The 20,655-nt window shown below is 38.8% G+C and overlaps 1 protein-coding gene across 2 annotated transcripts in view; it reads right to left on the bottom strand.

Moving 5' to 3' along the window:
- The window catches only part of LOC134666767 (synaptotagmin-5-like), an 87,084-nt gene that overhangs the window by 21,688 nt on the left and 44,741 nt on the right, over positions 1-20,655 (bottom strand). The window contains exons 1-2 of one of the 2 annotated variants that reach the window (XM_063524050.1): positions 13,091-13,274; positions 7,230-7,376 (exon numbers count right to left, since the gene is read on the bottom strand). In XM_063524050.1, the coding sequence (XP_063380120.1) occupies positions 7,230-7,376; positions 13,091-13,252 (309 nt within the window). In that variant the 5' untranslated portion in view covers positions 13,253-13,274. Of the gene's footprint in view, positions 1-7,229; positions 7,377-13,090; positions 13,275-20,655 lie in introns of those variants that run through there. The other variant, XM_063524049.1, reaches the window with a different exon arrangement.

Below are 20,655 nucleotides of genomic sequence, written 5' to 3'. Positions count from 1 at the left end.
AGCGCGGGATTTAAATTTTTGTATTTGGGGATATTATTAGAAGACAATAAAAGTGTTTATACGACAACGGTTTCACTCACTTGAATTTTTAGTCGCTATTGGCGACATGTTTCGGGCCCGTCGGGGGTCCTTCCTCAGGCTCGAGTGCTCGCGGCGGCTGCAACTCGTGCACAACAAATTCTTTGCAATGCTTACACACAAACAAATGCAAATGCTACAAAAAAATTTTACAAATGCTTTGAAACTTCTTAGAAAGACATAATAGCCGATTACAAAAAAAAAGTAAGTGCAACGTTTTTGGAAATTCAATCCCTAAGGGGGTTAAAAAGGGGATGAAAGTTCGTCTTGGGGTGTAAATTTAATTTTAAGCTAGGAACTTGAACTATTTGCAAAAAAAGGTAGGTATTAAATTAAAAAACATAAAAACTAATTCAAGCATTTTTGAAAATCATCCCCCAAGGTGGTGAGAAAGGGGTTGAAAGTTTGTATGAAGATCAGATATTTTGTGAGTGCGGAACTTGAATCTTTGTATAAGGGCAAAGGCACCTATTATGAGAATACAAGAAAAGTAATTTCAGCAACCAACATCAAAATTCACTTGACTTAAAACTTCATACAACTTGCTAAAAAAGAAAGTACCTACCTAATTTCAACATTGCTTGGATATGAAAATTATAGTACTAAAGATGTAAAATGTTGAAGATAAGATTCCACGCGGACGAAGTCGCGGGCAACAGCTAGTATTATATAATTTTTTTCTTCGCGTGGTACAGGTTGCGATTGTGACAATACCAAAGGTATGGCTTCTCTGTAGTAATAATAACAACTAATGACCCACCCCGTCTTCGTACGGGTTAACAAACTATACACTTAAACCATCCTCAAAAATCATTCTATTGATAGTTGAAAACCGCATGAAAATCCGTTCAGTAGTTTTTGACTTTATCGCGAACAAACACACAAACAGTCAGACGCGGCGGGGGACTTTGTTTTATAAGGTGTAGTGACATCTCAATGACATGGACTCATTCATCCTTCATCCAGTCACAAAAGAGATAGGTACAGAAATCAATCTACATACAAAGCGCGCTCGAGCAACGCACACATAGACACTGCTCACGGACACGATATCTCGGACCAGTTGGGACCAGTGCGAGCGCGAGTGCCATCCGCTTGAGACACGCGTCTGTGAACTTTTTTGTGCAATAATGGAGAAACAAAACAAAAAGTTATTATAACTGTACAGTGGACGGTTGTTTAAATTCAACATTAACCGGTGAATTGTCGTTTTTTAAGCTACCAGTGGTTTCAGAGAGAATGCGTATGCGAATTTATTACATAGTACATGAGAATGCGAATTTATTACACTTTAAAATATAATAATCGTGCATTTCGCCAAACTCGAAATCATCGCAAGATATTTTCTGTGGCAATCTGTAATATAACAATGACATTAAAATGAAAATAGCTATTTGAGTTATTAATGTCATTATTAATTTATATTTCCATTCTTCCCGTTTCATCCTCAACAATAAATCAAACAACTAGATACGAGATACGATACGATGGATACGATTGCCACTACCACGATAGTTTTTTGTGCATAAGTTATAGTTCGCAACAATCGCAACCCTAGAGCGACCGCCGACCGTAGGTATGAAAAGTAAAGTACATACATGTGATTGACTTCTGTACTTATCTGTTTTGTGATCCAGTTCACCCTTAAGAGCCAATAGGAGTGGTCGTTTCTCCATACAAACGTACTCGACTGTTTCCTCCGTGGGTTTTGATGCTAGAGCAATGATTTTTTCAACACAGATTAATATTGTCAATATCTGTGTCGTACCGTTTTACCTTTTTTGATATTTTTGTTTTTTAAGGCGCTAGAGCCCTTCAAAAATGGCCAAAATGGCCTAATTGACTATGCCGCAATGAGAGGCGTAGTATTCAAAACTGATATCAATTAGCCAAAAAAGCAACGGTCCGACACAGATACTTTCATAGTCTTAGATTTCCAAGTTTGGTTAGGATTGGTTAAGTTTTGGAGGAGGAAACAGTCGAGTACGAAACCTCGATTTTTGTCTTAATAATAAATTGTTTTGTCTTGTTTTGTCTTAATAATAAATTTAGGTCAGCCCACGCTAATCGCACTCCGGGGCCCAAAGCTTATGAATTCATCAATAACAGAGCGCGGCGTTATGGCAGAGAGAATGTGTAATGACCCCATAGAGATAGCATGTATTCAGAACCCCTAGTGTGAATGTCATTCTATGGCGTGACGTCACATAATAAATAATATAGTCGAACCAAACAAAGTCTGCAGCGGATTTGATAGCCCACGCCCTAGCCCAGTGTAAGCGTTATGTAAAGGTCATAATTTCATAGAAGTTTGACGATTAAAATGACACTTGCACTGAGTGGGCTATCAAAATCGCTGCAGACTTTTTACGGTCTGACTATAGTACTAGGTACAGAAGACTCACACTCTAACAAAACGCGTCTGTTACGATCAGGACAGATAAGGCCGCTAGGTGGCGACAGCGCCACGCGTGGCTTATGGCTAGCCACCAAAATTGGTGTGGAACGGATGTACTTTTAGCTACCTGTAGCAAAGCGACGAAATCGCGGAGTGAGCCACGCCTGGTGACGTGCGTTCGCGTTTGCGTCATGTCTATCCCTAGTAGCATTTTCGTTGGGGCCCACGGTGCCAACGGTAGGGAAAACGTTGGGATGAGGTTCGTTCCGTAGCCAACATTAATTTTGTATTGGCCCACCATCGCATTTACCAACATTCGCTGTGGCACAGATGCCCAACAATGGGCCTTTGTGTATTTTGGTACCGTTGGCTAAACAACGATAATATTCGTTGGCCCAATGATGACATATATCGCATTTACCAACATTGGCAGTGGCAGTGATGCCCAACAATGGGCCTTTGTGTATTTTGCTACCGTTCGCTAAACAACGATAACATTCGTTGGCCCAATGGTGACGAATACCGCATTTACCAACATTGGCTGTGGCACGGATGCCCAACAATGGGCCTTTGTGTATTTTGGTAACGTTGGCTAATCAATGATATCATCCGATGGCCCAATGATGACAAATATCGCATTTACCAACATTGGCTGTGGCACTGATGCCCAACAATGGGCCTTTGTTTATTTTGGTAACGTTGGCTAATCGACGATATCATCCGATGGCCCAATGACAACAAATATCGCATTTACCAACATTGGCTGTAGCATTGATGCCCAACAATGGGCCTTTGTGTATTTTGGTAACGTTGGCTAATCAACGATATCATCCGATGGCCCAATGATGACAAAAATCGCATTTACCAACATTGGCTGTGGCACTGATGCCCAACAATGGGCCTTTGTTTATTTTGGCAACGTTGGCTAATCAACGATATCATCCGATGGCCCAATGACGACAAATATCGCATTTACCAACATTGGCTGTAGCATTGATGCCCAACAACGGGCCTTTGTTTATTTTGGTAACGTTGGCTAATCAACGATATCATCCGATGGCCCAATGACTACAAATATCGCATTTACCAACATTGACTGTAGCATTGATGCCCAACAATGGGCCTTTGTGTATTTTGGTAACGTTGGCTAATCAACGATATCATCCGATGGCCCAATGATGACAAAAATCGCATTTACCAACATTGGCTGTGGCACTGATGCCCAACAATGGGCCTTTGTTTATTTTGGTAACGTTGGCTAATTAACGATAACATCCGATGGCCCAATGACGACAAATATCGCATTTACCAACATTGGCTGTAGCATTGATGCCCAACAAAGGGCCTTTGTTTATTTTGGTAACGTTGGCTAATCAACGATACCATCCGATGGCCCAATGACGACAAATATCGCATTTACCAACATTGACTGTAGCATTGATGCCCAACAATGGGCCTTTGTGTATTTTGGTAACGTTGGCTAATCAACGTTATCATCCTATGGCCCAATGATGACAAATATCGCATTTACCAACATTGGCTGTGGTACTGATGCCCAACAATGGGCCTTTGTTTATTTTGGTAACGTTGGCTAATCAACGATATCATCCGATGGCCCAATGACGACAAATATTGCATTTACCAACATTGGCTGTAGCATTGATGCCCAACAATGGGTCTTTGTGTATTTTGGTAACGTTGGCTTATCAACGATATCATCCGATGGCCCAATGATGACAAATATCGCATTTACCAACATTGGCTGTGGCACTGATGCCCAACAATGGGCCTTTGTTTATTTTGGTAACGTTGGCTAATCAACGATATCATACGATGGCCCAATGATGACAAATATCGCATTTACCAACATTGGCTGTGGCACTGACGCCTAACAATGGGCCTTTGTGTATTTTGGTACCGGTGGCTAAACAACGATAACATTCGTTGGCCCAGTGAGCACAAATATCGCATTTACCAACATTGGCTGTGGTACTGATGCCCAACAATACCAGTTGAGTTTGCTTGTGGCGTCACTAGATGGCGTTACTGTCTCCAAACATCGAAGTTATAGTTATTTTCTCGATTATTCCGGATATAATCATAATATTTTTTAAAAGTAACTTATAAATCTAATAGCTATAACTATAAAATTTATACATAAATTTAAAAAATTGTATTTTACCAACATTTTCTCAATTTAAATCTCAAAAAACATAAATCTCGCTTACGAAGTTTCGAAGTGCGGTTAGTATATATACAAATTAGAGTGTATAGTAAGTGTACTTGCTTCGGCAGTACATATACTAAAATTGGAACGATACAGAGAAGATTAACAACAACTGCTGCCTAGGGCCTTCATGTGGATACAACCAATGCCTACCATAGTGTAATTGTGATATTTATCAGCAAAGGCCCAACGTCGTATTACACAACCACTTACTTAACGTAGGGTAACTGTAGGACTCGTAAACAAAAGCCCATTACATAATTAGACTGTAGGCACACTATAAATTACACAACTATGTATCTACGGTAGTATTGTAAGAATCCTACACAAGACCCAACGTTAAAGTTACAATGTTGGCCCTTTGTGGGACAAGCTGTGTTGGGCCTTCAACCTGGTGCACGACTACCTACCGACCTACCTGACTTGCCGTTGGGTAATTGTTGAATTTGCAAACAGAAGCACAACGAAAAAATTGCCCTTTTTTATTTTTTCGCAGTTGGCCCTACAGCAAGCCATACGGCCAAATGTAACAATTAACCAACCATCAAACAAATGTGTATAGTCCCAACCACGGCCCAACCAAAACCACCACCGTTGAATAATTGTATGATTTATTTAAATAGGCCCAACGAAAAAAATACTCTAATGGCCCTCTGTTGGGAATCTTCGGGAGGGCCTTTGTCGAAGGCCCTCCAGCAAATCGTACGGCCAAATGTAACAATTAACCAACCATCAAACAAATGTGTATAGGCCCAACCACGGCCCAACCAAAACCACCACCGTTGAATAATTGTATGATTAATTTAAATAGGCCCAACGAAAAAATTACTCTTATGGCCCTCTGTTGGGAATCTTCGGGAGGGCCTTTGTCGAGGGCCCTACAGCAAATCGTACGGCCAAATATAACGGTTGCCCAACTAATACGTAAACAAAGGCCCAACAAAATCCCTACAAGAAAATGCTATTAGGGATTTTTGTACGGGATTTTGAACAGCGCGCCAAGCGGGACGTTTCGGAAACTAAAATCCCATACAAAATGACACTTAACGCAAACGCGTACGTCACGTCACGCTATCGAATGGAATTTACACTGGGGGTAAGTTTGTAAAGTGATATGTGGATTTGTTATGGAGGAATATATGTAAAAAAATAACCTCCTCCTTCACGAAACAGTTTTCTATAATTTTTTGGTCATCACCAGGGGGCCTAGAAAAGATGACAATCGGTTGCAGTTAACAAAACGAAACGCTAAATATATCATTTACATATATTATTTACATTCATTTTAGTACGTAAAATCGCTGCAGACTTCTCTTGGTCTAACTTTAGTACTTAGTGATGAAATAAGAATACAATACAAAATTTTAACCTTTTTGCTTTCCTGGTAGCACAGAATAAATAATACTTATAATATTAGTACTAGGTACAGAAGACTCACTCTCTAACAAAACGCGTCTGTTACGATCAGCACAGATATGGCCGCTAGGTGGCGACAAATTTTCCTAGCTTTCCCCAAAATTGGTGTGGAACAGATGTACTTTTAGCTACCTGTAGCAAAGCGACGAAATCGCGGAGTGAGCCACGCCTGCCGGTAGTCGGTTAAAAAGAAGCAAAGTTTATTTACTAAAGCCTTAGCCACTTAAAGCAAAGTAAACTTAGTGTTTTAAACTGTGTGTTCAATTCGTGTCTTCTACTTATTCTAAGTCTCCTTAGAGTCGGAACTTCACCGCGTTTGCCAGGCTGCCAACTTAGCAACTTAAAGTTGCACTTTAGCTACTTTTGAAACCAAAGCAAAGAATAAAATAATAGTACCAGGTACAGAAGGTTCACTCCCTAACAAAACGTGTCTATTAGGGGTCATCCATTAATTACATCACACGTTTAGGGGGAGGGAGGGGGTCAAGAAAATGTGACATAATTGTGACATGGGGGAGGGGGGAGACACAAACTTTGTGACGTCACTTTAACTTCATCAGTAACCGAAAATTTATTTAAATTATTTTATTCGCTGTTCATTTAAATAACAAGTTTTTAAAACGATAATGGTTTTTATTCGTTTAATTTTCTTTCCTAAGCAGTTTTGGGTTATAAAATTACTAATATTTATATTGTCAAAAATATTTTGATAAAATATTAATAATACTTAGGTACTTACTTAATTCGATTTGGCGATTTCGAAGAAAAAATGTGACGTCACACTAGGGGGGAGGAGTTTGCCAAATGTGACCAAGTGTGACAAGGAGGGGGGGAGGGGTCAAAAAACCTAGAAATTCGTGTGACGTAATTAATGGATAACCCCTTACAACAGATATGAACACAAATTATCCCATTCGACTAATATTTAGGGTTGTCAAAATTCAAGTAAGTATCTTATCTGTGGTCGTGCACGCAAAGGGACGTCAAGATGTGTCAACCCTAATAATTGCTCGAAGCAATGCTAAACCGAACGGAGCCGAGTTTGCCCGAAGTCAGGAGTGTCTCCCCACTGCTTATACATGTACTAGAAATTATAGAAGTGTTACTTACCGTAGCCCTAGAGGTGGCGCTGTCCAAACTGCTTTGCGATGAAATGGAGGGTGTGCGAGCGAGACGGGCGTGTGGGAGCGAGCTAGCTGCCCGCGTCTCGGAGCTGAGCGGCTGGACACGGCATTGCTCTTTGGAGATCAGCATTTCCTGAAAAAAAAAAAACATATTTTGTTATTTTTTTTCTCTCGCTCACTCGTTTGGCCACGGCGCTGGCTGACTCTGTCTGTCTGTCTGTTACCTCTTCACGATTTCGATGCTACTTAAATGCTAAATTTTGCTACTTTTTATCAATGCTCGTTATTCCATACCCACATGACCGTCCGACGATACCATAGTATCCGAAACCAATATGCTCTTAACCGTCCTCGGGAACCTTACTATCCAAGGGGTGAAAGAAGGAACGGTTGATTTCAGAGCCATCTAACGGAATATTTCGGCATTATTTACTAATTCTCTAAATAAATCAACGTAGCCTAACCAAATAAGTTGGCTCTAAAAAATATAGATGGCAGTGTACGCTAGGTGCTTCGACAATGCAATTTGCATGCGTCGGGGCGTGCGTCGCTAAAAAAACCCGGACGGTTGACAGGGAATACACCTTATAAAACAAAGTCCCCCGCCGCGTCTCTGTATGTGTGTATGTTCGCGATAAACTCCAAAACTACTGAACAGTATTTCATGCGTAATTGCGTATGCGGTTTTCACCTATCAATAGAGTGATTTCTGAGGAAGGTTTAGCTGTTATTTGTTAAGTTTTTGTGTAGCCCGTGCGAAGCCTGGCCGGGTCTCTAGTTATTAATAATACCACGACATAAATATACTCGTATTACACATACTCGTATGTACGTTATTATAATTTCATGATGGGGACATAGAACACCCCTGTCCCCCTTCCCCCTACTTATTTATTAAAAGGGGTAGCTAATAAAAAATGTATGGTGACGACACGGAACCGTGTCGCTATTATGTTCTTGTTTTTATTTGGTGTAAATAGGTATACCGGGTGTGGCCTGTAACACGAGCAAATAATTAAAACATAGATTGTACTCCTCAAACGGTGCAACTTTTGTTCCACAACTTTAAAAAATTATGAAGTATTTAAACTCCCTATTTTTCATACAAAATAAATATTATCTTCAATGGACGCCATCGCCACGCCATATCATTGTGATTGACGTTGCTTGTCACGCCTTAAACATAACAAAATTCGCAATACATTGCGTCTTAGAAGAAACTTTTAAGTGTATTAAAAATCAAACCACAAGTTATTTTTAAAAGTTGCTGTCAGTATGAGGAGTACAGCCTACAGTTTAATTTTTTGCTCGTATTACAGGCCACACCCGGTATAAAAGAGGAATGACTCTGATTAACAGACGGATGACTCACGTTAGACCGGGCCGTGTCCGCGTTGGACCTTCCGGCGCTTACTTTTCTATGACATGACAGGCGATCACGTGATGCTATCCATAGAAAACGATGCACCGGAAGCTCCGGCCCGGACACGGCCCAGCCTAACGTGAGTCATCCTTAAAGGCTGATTTAGACCGCGCGCGATTTTAGTTACATTGCGGACGTAGATTACGACTAGGGCTTCCAAATACCGGACTTCTTACAATACCGGTATTTATACCGAAACTGTCTTCATCAATACCGGGATCCCGGGATCCCGGTATTGAATATGAATCGCTTAAAAAGTTATACTTCTATTAAAAAGGGGAATTAAAATGGGTTACTGTAACACCAGATATGTCCTAAAAACTATTAGAACAATAAACAAATCAATGTCGCCATCTGCATTAATTTTATTTCACACTCCAGGTTAACAATAATATTATCCAACTTGTTGACTTCAACACACATTTTTAGGCCAACAACCTGCCAGACAACCTTTGTTCCCGCCTAAATCAGTTTGCAATACTACAGTTCCTTGTTCCTTGCTATTTTCTTTAAAATTTTTGATAAAATTTTAAAACTATATATATAAATCTCACTATCAGGATTCGTCCACCACCAACCACCAAATATTTATCAAACGTTCAGGCAACGATCTTATTTCGATAATAAAATAAAGGCTAGATGCAAGTTAGATGTATCTGACGTGTAGTAAGCTTCTTAATACAGCCGAATATGACCATTCTAATGGATATAAATGGTTTATACTGCAAATTTTCCTTGTTTTTGAAAATACCGGGAACCCGGTATTGCATTTAAAAATACCGGTATTGAAAAATATGTTTAAAAAGACGGGATCCCGGTATTGGAAGCCCTAATTACCACCAATTCAACCGACCAATCAAAACCCGCAATGGTATGAAACTCGCGTCGTCTAAATCAGCCCGACTATGAGGAAATTTCAGGGAAAAATGAAAAATGGTTTGCGATATTTAGAAACTGACTTATTTACCAACAAACAATTCAATTGTATAAAAGTCTAGAAGATAAATCTGGACACAATGAAACGCAGTCCAAATCCCCTTGTCGTATTCCAGTTCCAGTTTTCTAGGAAGATTTATTGCGGAATACTTTAAAGCCGGTAAGGGAAAGCTCGCTATAAATAGGGATGTGCCGACGCCGATACTTTTGTTCCCGGGAACTTTTACTGTGTTCGGGAATTTTCAGAAATAGGAATATCCCGAAAAAAGAAAGTATAACTCATATGCCGTTGTAAAACGGAATATGAGTTCCGTTGTAAAACTTTCTTGTTCGTTGTTATACTTTCTTTTCGGATATTTCGTGCGTTTTCCTTTTGGAATTAACCGAATACACCTTATAATACAAATTATTTTTACTGCACTGACTTAAAATAAAGAATGACTCGCACTAGAACGGCCCGGGTCTGGGCCAATGCGTCCGACTCTTCGTTTTCTATAGACAGCCGCCGCGGTGATCTGAGGGCCTATCCAAGATGCCAATCGTTTGCGCTACGACGATCGGCATCTTGGTTGGGCACCCTGGACCGTTTAAGCTTGAGTCATCTTTTAATTATAGTTACACAAATACAAACTTATAGCTAAAAAGTGATCTCTTCCAGACAATTTTTCGCCGTCTCTTTCTCACTACTACAGCACTAATGCTTGCAGTCTAAATCCGAACGGTACCTTAATTTTCCCATTAGACTGTGCATTCTATGCATTATGTTGTAACTGGTATAAGAAAAGTATGTTGAGATGTTTGGACACGTGGAAAGAATGAGCGAAAGAAGGCTAAAAAAGAGAGAAGTAGAAGTGGGAGTTGGAAGGGGTAGACCTCGGCGGACTTATTCTGATCAGATCGGGGAAATCCTGAAGAAAGGCCAGGTCAAGAGCACCCTAAACCAACAATCTTGTATGAGGAAGTGAAAGAGGTCTGTCAGGATCGTAGCAAGTGGAAATCCGTGGTCTCTGCCTACCACTCCGGGCAATAGGCGTGATTATGTGTATGTGTAGTGTATGTATGTATGTATGTTGTAACTGCATTGTTCGGAGCCATCGTGAGCCCAGCACACCGGAATAATTAAGTGAAATACCACAGCAAATACGATTCAATTTGCCTGATAACAGGATAATCGGGATACTGATGGCATTAATGGGATCGGGATGAGATTATTAATGAAGTGGTTACACGCTGGCCACAATTGTTTATTGTTCACAAAGATATACACAATATACTCTGTCAAGCAATTTCCGTCATTAGAAAAGAGTGGAAAATTTAAAAATGTAGCCGCGAAGTCTGTTTTCAAATAGAAAATTTGAGTTTCACGCCTTTTTCTACTGACAAACTTGTTTGAACGGCTATACATTCAATACATAATAATAAACAATATAATATAGTCCTGGACTAGGACAAAGGATAATTTCATTAGTAGGAGTTCATATTATTTGCAGCGACAAAATACAGACGAAACATTTTCCATATGACTGACACTTATCTGACACTTATCACTGCTCAGTTGTGATTGGTCAATAAAAGTTTTTGATTGGCTAATATAAAATTCTATATCAAATCTCTTGCGCGGACATTGAGTGGCTCACGGCACAGTTCCCGTGGGGTAATTATCGGGTAATGTTTTTGTAGACTTCTTTACTTATTCAAGTTCGTTGATTATTTGTCATAAACGCATATTCATACTTATCAATTGAATGATATGTCACTAAAACTTATCACAGTTAAGACCTAGTCAAAGTGTAAACAAATGCGAACACTCTTCCGCTAGTGTTGAAGGATTGAAACGACTCCAAAGATAATCCTACCGATTTTTACCGGTTATTTTCCTGTGAGCACATCACTAGACTTAGGTACTTAACTCCACAGACACTGAGCATCTCCTACAATACTCGTTACGGTAACTGTGAGGCATATGGCGGTTGCAAGCAAAAGATTATTTCATAGACTCTAAATCCCATTAAAAGGTTTCAGTTGGCTCGATGGAAAAAAATCACGAAAACTTGTCTTATTTTCATTTATTTTCATTTGTAACCTTCATACCACAGCAGTATAATTAAGTACTTTAATATAACCGATGTGATATTAGCGAAATACCCCAATGCATCTTACGCACACAAAAGTAACAAGTTCGATCTGTAACGCATATGTACCTATATGCTATGTATGTGTCATGTTCTATATTTCATAATAATAATAATGTAACAATGGATTCGTATTGAAAAACTGTAAATTATTTCACAAAAAAATCTCGCCCGATGGAAGAAATATATGTTCAATTTACGATGTATCCTGCGCATGACAACATAATTCAGTTTTTCCACGAATTTTCGCTTTTATTCCTAAAATGGAAATAGGGTAAATGCCAAAGTGCAATCTGTAAAATATTTTTTGCAGCGCGGTCCAAAATGTAATTAGAAATTGAGTTGAACTGTATCGAGGCACACGGCTAGATTTAACGTGTAGATTGCCAGTGAGTTGTTCCAGCGTTAAAAAATAAAATGAAAACAGGTTTTCGTTGTAAACATTTTAATATTTAGATATACTTATATTTTTTTACCATATCCACTCTTAATTTAGTAGGTTATTTAATTTTTAATTAATACAGATTTTAATTTTTAATATTTTTATCCCGGAAAAGGCGGTCTTCAAAGAAAAGCCAGGTAATTAATGAGAATAAAAGGACCTAGACTGTTCTTTTAATTTATGTGTTCAGACGCTGCTGTCAACTTAAGTATAAAGCTTGGCCAGAAACACGAAATATTTGCTACCCTAAAGTACCGTCATTCCCGTCCCGTGTAGATAAAATATATAAAGTTAGACCGTAAACAGTCTGCAACGATTTTGATAGCCCACGCAGTGCAAGTGTCATTTTAAACGTCAAACTTCTATGAAATTATGACGTATAAATAACACTTACACTGCGTGGGCTATCAAATCCGCTGCAGACTTTTATTGGTGTGACTTTAAATATTTTTTTCATTACACCAGCTGGTAAAAGCTCGCTCGAGTGATCAAATTGTGCGATTTTGAATTTGTCTTGGATTTTGTTTTTTATATAATTTTACAGTTAGTATTTTTCTTGTGTTGGTTTGGTGAAAATTTTTGTGTTTTACACTGTGGCAAAATTTGTTTAACCCTCGTGCCTTGAAACCCTCGCAACGCTCAAGACTGCATTTTTCGAACCTTTCGCTTTTGGAAAATCAATATCAGTTGGCTGCAAAAAATGAGCCTATATATACGTCCTACTACTGGGCACAGGCCTCCTCTCATGCGAGAGGGCTTGGGCTATAGTTTCCACGCTAGCCCAATGCGGACTGGGGACACATACTTGCACCTTTGAATTTCTTCGCAGGTTTCCCCACGATATTTTCCTTCACCGAAAAGCTAGTAGTAAAATATCACTTTAAAAAAAAAGAACACTAATTTCAAAGACTTACACTTGGGCTCCCATGGCTGCCAGACTTGTCGTCCGGGAAGCTGTCAGTGGAATTATGGCTCTGGCCACTGCTGGCGCTGCCAGTCCTCTCCCTCGCAGCCCTGGCCCATGACTCCAGGCGCTTCTGGGCGGCCCACACCCCAGCTGGACCCAGCCCACTCATTGTACCCCTACTCACGACAACATCACAACACTTTTAGAGCCTTGAGGTATTGATTTCGTTGTTTTTAACACGTCATTGTCTTTTGGTTTAGATTAAAAGTCAAATGGTAAATTGTCTTTGTTTAGGATAAGTCTAATGGTGGGTAGATTTAGAGGAAGATGAGCACCAAAATCTGTAGAATAGGAATAAACATCAAGACAAAAGTAGTAAAAAAATTAAATTTAAATTAGCGCCACTTGCACCGTCCCACTAATCCGAGGTTAACCGGTTAAACCATTAATCCAGTATCAAATTGTACTGGTAACTCCAGATTTAACCGGTTAACCCCGGGTTAGTGCAATGGTGCAAGTGGCCCTTATACAAATATTTTTGACTTTAAATGTCAAAGTTGGCGTCCGCAGACGGCGCACCACCTACGTAGTTGTAAACGGCCACGACAGACGCCGAGTGGGAGTTTGTTTACTAACCAGCATACTACTGTTACTATCCAAATTATACGCTAAAATATTCCCAAAACGCCCACAACTACTGTTTAAAAAGTCACTAATGCTTTTGTTTACAAAAACAGCATAAAAAAATATTGTTCAAAGCAATAAAAATATTAATAGCAATAGAAATATTGTTCCATGCAGATTTTTTCGGGTAAAATGTTATTGTGATTAAACTGTACACTGTTTCGCTTTTAAACCCGCCACGGAAAAATAAAGCTACATCTCAATTCAAACGCGTTGTTTATTTATTTATTGTGAAGTTCAACAGCGTTAGAAGTTAATAATATACAAAAAAAATATGAGAACTTATAAGCATAGCCACGCATAGTTGCGCATAATAAACGAGTTATAGTGGCGTATGTGCGGACAGAGCGTGTCCGTTATCGCGCCTGATAAAATTCGATAAATTGACGACGCCCGGGCCTTTGCAATTATGAAAATGCCGCACTGTCACTTCGATAGATGAGATTTCGATTGGCCTCAATTGGGGCGCCAAATTTCGGGCCCCACGTTGGGCGCCAAATATAATTTATCTTCGTTCTAATTGAGTTTCGGCTGTTATTATACGCAGCAAAATCGAAACTACCGCATTGAGCACTTACTACGTACATTATTATGTAAAATACTGAAAATATAGAGACTTTATTACTGCAGCAACAAGTTACAGATGTAGTGCATAGTTATTTTTCATCGTATTACGAACATGTCTTGCTATTTCAGTCAGTCTCAGTACAAAAAGTACTGAGATTGACTGAAGTAACAAGACAAATACGAACGTTGCCGAGAAAATCCGATGGAAAACAACTATGCACTACATCCGTGTACATATTGCTTTAATCGCTTCAATGTCATAGACCTATACTTGTACTTGTAGCTTATACAATTTAAAACGACCTAAACCATTTCTACTAAGTATAAAAAATACGGTTTAGCCAGTCTTGTAAGTTGGGTGTGGAGCGCGGTATGGGCAAACTGTTGCGCCTAAAGTGTTCCCTCGATATTATCTCGACGAGATTGCCTATTTATTCTAATGAACAGCTAATCTCAAGCACTTCATTACCATTACACTGTAGAAAGTCAATTAAGTAAGTACATTAAATGATTAGACTAGAAAGCCTATGGAACCTGGTCTTCAACAGAAGAACAACATATTACGATCCTCGAGGAACGCCTTAAAAAGATTAGAATTAATATGAAGGTTTATGGATTAGTTAATAAATAGGTAACTAAAAACAATCCATTTTGTTTTCAAGATTACATTTAAGACACTTAACACGTCTTACGCTTAATTTAATCGCTCAAACTCCCCGTTTATTCCGGGTAATGGAATATCAGAGCGACTTAATCGAACTTTTAATTCCAAAGTTGGCCTTAGATAAATACTAGTTTTGAGCACAGGGTGGAAGAGATAGTTGAAGGTTATAGAAACACGTTTAAGGGTGTGTGAGGTGCGGATGGGACCGTCACGGGGGTGCGTACGGCGCCGCGGTTAGCGCACACTGGCGCCGCCCGGACAGTATTGCCAGCGTCAGGGCTCCCTTACCTTAACTATTGGGCAGACGCGCCATAATACGGAATTTTTTTTAAGTATTTGCGTGCGCCCACGCCCTCTTGCGAGTGAGAGGAGGCCTGTGCCCGAAGTGGGACGTAGGTATATAGGCTGAATTATTCTTTATTTATTTTTCGTCTTAAGTTAAGTTAAGGTTATTTATAATATGAATATCATCATCATCATCTCAGCCTATATACGTCCCACTGCTGGGCACAGGCCTCCTCTCGAGCGCGAGAGGGCTTATGAATATAAAAGTTAAATATAAATACACTTACAAAACAATAAAAAATGTATATAAACACATTATAAAAAACCTAACCTAGGGTGCCGCCGGCAGCGGGGCAGGGCCCAAGCTGCCGGCGGTCAGGGTTGCAGAGTGAGGAACCGACGTACTATACGCGCCGTGTCCAAAATTACCGCCTTCTGCATCTGACCCTTGATCCAACCACCCAGAGAGAGTCTCTCTAGGTGTTGGTCGAGACTCTTCGCTATGAGACCGTTCGCTGACACGACACGCTGCTTATTACATTATTATTTGCGTGCGCTCGTCCGGTTTGTATATGAACCTATAGCCGGTCAAACAACTTCGTCAGTAGAAAAAGGAGAGAAATTCAAATTTTCTAATACGATAACCCTTTGCACGTACATTTTTTAAATTTGCCGCCTCTTTTCTACTACCTAACGGAAATGGCTTGTCATACTTGATATGTTTGTAAGCTCCTTAGGGCAGTATTTTTAAAATATTTTGGCGTAACCATGGTAAGAAAATGTTATTTACCTACTAGAAATTGACAAACATCCATACTTAGAGTCAGTCTAAGCTAACTTTGCATCGATTTGAACAGAACAAAGTGAGGAAGTTTCATATTTAACGTCATATTTTCATAGAAATTTGACATTAATAATGACACTTTGTCATTGCAAATAGCATGCAGAGTTAGCGTGGTCCGACTGTACCTACAGTATGTCCCAGAACTATCACGTCACAGTGACACCGGAGGTAGGTCAAGAGGATCCTAACCAGCCTAACATGACCCGCAAAAGATGCACGGTTTTCGAGTTATTACCGAAAAAAAAACGGGTTGCACTCCGGGAGTCCCGGCAGAAGTGAAAACTCAATGACATTGTAACAGTTTTTCGATCAGGTCACGTGTCCGTCTTACGAAGCGTCTTACGTCTTACGCTGTCGTGAGTTTAACATTTTTCCCTATGGCAAAAAGTGCACAGCGCCGCTAAAGAAGTTTTCACTTCAAAAATTTGGTATTTTCCACTTTGTACTAAAAATGTTAAAACAAAGAGGAAATTCTCTAATAACTCGAGAAGAATGCAAGTTTTACTGGGGCCATGTTAGGCTGGTTAAGTTCCTCTTGAGTTGACCTACCTCCGGTGTCACTGTGACGGAGTTCTGGGACACCCTGTATAAGTAAATTTCTCCAAAAACTCGGGAGCGGTCGAGAGCTGGCAACGTCGCGCGGCGGCGCATTTTGGCCGCGCCACCCGCTCCTAGCGGGCGCAACAGGTACAAGTGTATAGGCACAGAAGGTCACAGCGTCTTGGCGGGCCAAGGGCGAGATTTTGACGAAAATCTACCGCTTTGATATTCCAAAGCGGTACATTTTCGTCAAAGTCTACCGCTTTGAAATAACTAAAGCGCATGCACAGACAAAAGTGAAGGAGAGTCATGTTTTACGTCATATTTTCATAGAAATTTGACATTAATGATAAATGGCCACACTTTGTCATAGCAAATAGCAAGCAGAGTTAGCGTGGTCCGAATCTACCTATAACTAAATTTCCCCAAAAACTCCGTTTTGAAATAACTATATTAGTCGCACCAATAAAAGTTTGCAGCGGATTTGATAGCCTACGCAGTGTAAGTGTTATTTATACGTCATAATTTCATAGAAGTTTGACGTTTAAAATGTTACTTGCACTGCGTGGGCTATCAAAATCGCTGCAGACTTTTTACGGTCTATCTCTAGAGTTGAGTTGAGTTGTAAGTACTTAACTTTCCTGCTAACCAAAGGTTGGCTGAGACAGGGAAGAGATCGCTTTTTAGCGATCAGACCGCTTGTAGTCTTAAGCTTGTATTTCCCTTTTTGTATTTTTTTAACTTTATGATGCAATTAAGGATAATATTTACGTACTTACTTACAGTGACGGATTTGCAGTCTTTGCCGTCCTACGCCGCAGGCCCTGAAGCCGCTGTTAACACCCATCATATATATTGACTACATTTAATGTTATTTCTTATTATCATCAGCGAATTTTTTGTCACAATTTGCCGCCCCTATTATTTTGCCGCCCTAGGCCCGGGGGTCTACTGAGCCTAAATCCGCCACTGTCGCTTTGAAATAACTAGAGTGCATGCTTGGATCAGAAATTTATTGGTAAAAACAACACCCATTAATTTCAAGAAATGCCTCATCAGATTTGAAATTTACAAAAAACTATTCCCGTTTAACTTGAAATTTACATATACATACTTATACCGGGTGTGGCCTGTAACACGAGCAAATAATTAAAACAGATTGTACTTCTCAAACTGTAACGGACCGCACGGGCTCCCGTACAGATATTAACTATATAACAAGTATAATTAAGTGTTTGTATATAATCAACATTTATTTTGATAAATATGTCAGTAAGTCAACGGACAATTTTATTCTAAAGTCTAGAAAAAGCATCATCATACAGTAAATAATCACAAGTTCATAAATAAGCTTATGTAAATATAATTTTACAAGTAAATAAGTCGGCAAAAGTCTAAAAACATAAATACAATGTTATAAAAATTAATATAATCAGTAAACTTGAAAGAAATTCGACATTGGTATCATGGCGTGTTGGGGAATGTAGGTCAAGGCCGTTGCCATGGTTTCGAAGAGAATTTTGGGGATGCCATATGTTTAAAATTACCCTAGAACGTCGGGAGAATTGGTCAACTTTGGGGAGAATTATGAGTTAAAAATATTAAATTATCTTAAGAAGTTTACACTAATTAGCTATTTTATTTATTTGCATTGTACTCATTTATATTTGATAAATTAATCATTTATTAAGTCAGTCTTACGTGGAGGTTCCGGGTTCGGGTCCCGATGGGAAACATTTGTATAACATAAGGTGGTCATGTATGTATGTTACGAGATCGTGGGAGTTTTCTATGTATACGGAAGGATATTTGAAAATATATGGGAATCGGTCGATAACAAACGTCTGTGGTGCAGACTTGGTTTGGTTAAGGTCAAGACTATGGTAATGGTAATGTGTAAAATCTTCTAATGTGAAAGTAAATAGGCGAAATTACCATGATAAAACAGAAGGTGCAATCTCTATATGGAATACTGGAAGTAATTCCAATCAGAATTGTTTTCATAAGTCTAGATAAAATTATTAAAGTCATCCAACAATTAAATCAAATATTGCGTGCATCTACAATTTCCCCACTGGTTTCATTAATTAAATAATAAAATTTATTGGGAAATTTAATTTTATAACTGGTATCCCCGTAATCAGAGATCGGAAACAGGAGGTACGCGTTTATATCATAAACTGCTACGGGCCCCTTGGCTGCTGAAAGGTTGTCGACCAATGCTGTAAGGATCGAACTGCGCATGACTAACCATATTTGCCCTATCAACCTTATTGGCCCTGTTGGCCCGATTAACATGATTAGCCGTTTGGATAAAAGTGAACCATAACTCATACGTATTAAAGTAGGAATTGGATTAGTCTGGGAAATAGAAAAATATTAGCTATAAAAGGGGGAGTAATTAAAATTTCGGGACATTCAATTTTCAAATTTTCAAGACGCGTAAGGTGAAACGCTGTCCGTGCGAGTACCGGTATATTGCTATAGTGTAATCTCTTGTACCAATAAATTAAATTAATTTGTTAATTAAATAATTAAAGAAAGCTCTGCCATCGCGCCGAGAGGCATTGAGCTCGGTCAGGAGCTGTAGAAGTCGGAGCCAGCTGCAAGGAGATTGGAGGTAGCCGAGCAGCAGAGCTGCAACAAGGAGAGACAGCAGGGACTAAAGCGGAGCAACAGCGGAGAGCAGTTGGCAGTAAGATCCAGTGAATAATTCGGCGGGGTGGTGAGTTATTTCATCTTTCATCATTAACAAGTGACAGATTAAATACTCAGATTTTATTAAAATTCAGTAGATATCTAGAAAGACTTGACTTTTAATTATACTTCTTTTCAGATAGTTAATCATAAATAGTTTATTCTTATAAAATAAATAGATTTTAACTTGGTAAATTAAAGTTCCATTAATTCCTTAAATATAACTGTGTACTAACCCTAATAGCGCTGTTTAACTGACGGTGGATATGTATCACGATGCCAACGAAGCCTTAAGTTACTCAGCGATTTCAGGAGTGATTTATGTTTGATTCGAAGTGATTGTCAGGCAGATGCCATTTTGAAGTAGGGAAGTATTAGCATACTAACGTAAGTCAGATTGACATAGAATTTGAAGTGGTACGAGAAACGAAGCGATCCTGATTCGGTAAGAGATTAGTTAGAAAAACTGTGATTAATTTAGGGCCAGTTGCACGAAACATGTTTAACTAACTGATCGTCGTCAGCCGGTTCACCTCGGCGTTTACTATGGAACCTTTCATACATAAAAATGTAGAGAACTTTAACGTTACTCTCAGTTCCTTGCAACTAGCCCTTATTGTGTTAATTTTCAGGAAGTGAATGATAATGAAATATGAGATGAGTGTTTGTGTGTAATTTCAGGATTTTGTAAATATTTATCCAGTTTTAGGGCGTTATAGATAAATTTAATATTTCAGAGCGTTTAATTTAGAAATTGAAGACGATTACGTTTCAAGATGATTTTAATTTTGTGCAAATTTCAGAGCGTTTATTTTTCAGAATTAAGCTTTTACTTAACATCTGCATTATCCTCAATCAATTATTATTTCATTAACCTATTGAGCTATTTGCTCAATTTCCATCTGCATTCTAAAACAATTAAACGACAATTTAAAATATGTTTATTATAAAATAATTAAAAAATGTAATTATTTATATTCTATAAAATTATATATTTAAATTATGTATACTTATTTCCTCTTGTAGCTAACTTTCGAAAAGGGAAATTAGAGTTGGCTAAATTTTGGCATTCCATTACATAACAGGATTAGTGAAACTCTGACAATAAGACCATTTTGATTTAACATATATAATTTATTTAAATTATAGAATCATTTTTATTGTTTTCCTTTTGAAGTAATTCCTTTATTCATTGAGTAATTTTATTGAAAAATTCCATAATTACAAAAAGATGGGATGGCATTATGCTTAAGTTTTGATATTTATAGTGAAATTTGTTAGATATATATCT

Source organism: Cydia fagiglandana, chromosome 8, assembly GCF_963556715.1.
Source record: "Cydia fagiglandana chromosome 8, ilCydFagi1.1, whole genome shotgun sequence".
NCBI classification, from domain to species: Eukaryota; Metazoa; Arthropoda; class Insecta; order Lepidoptera; family Tortricidae; genus Cydia; species Cydia fagiglandana.
Note: the sequence above shows the minus strand (reverse complement) of the source record. Positions and strands in the feature narration are given on the sequence as shown.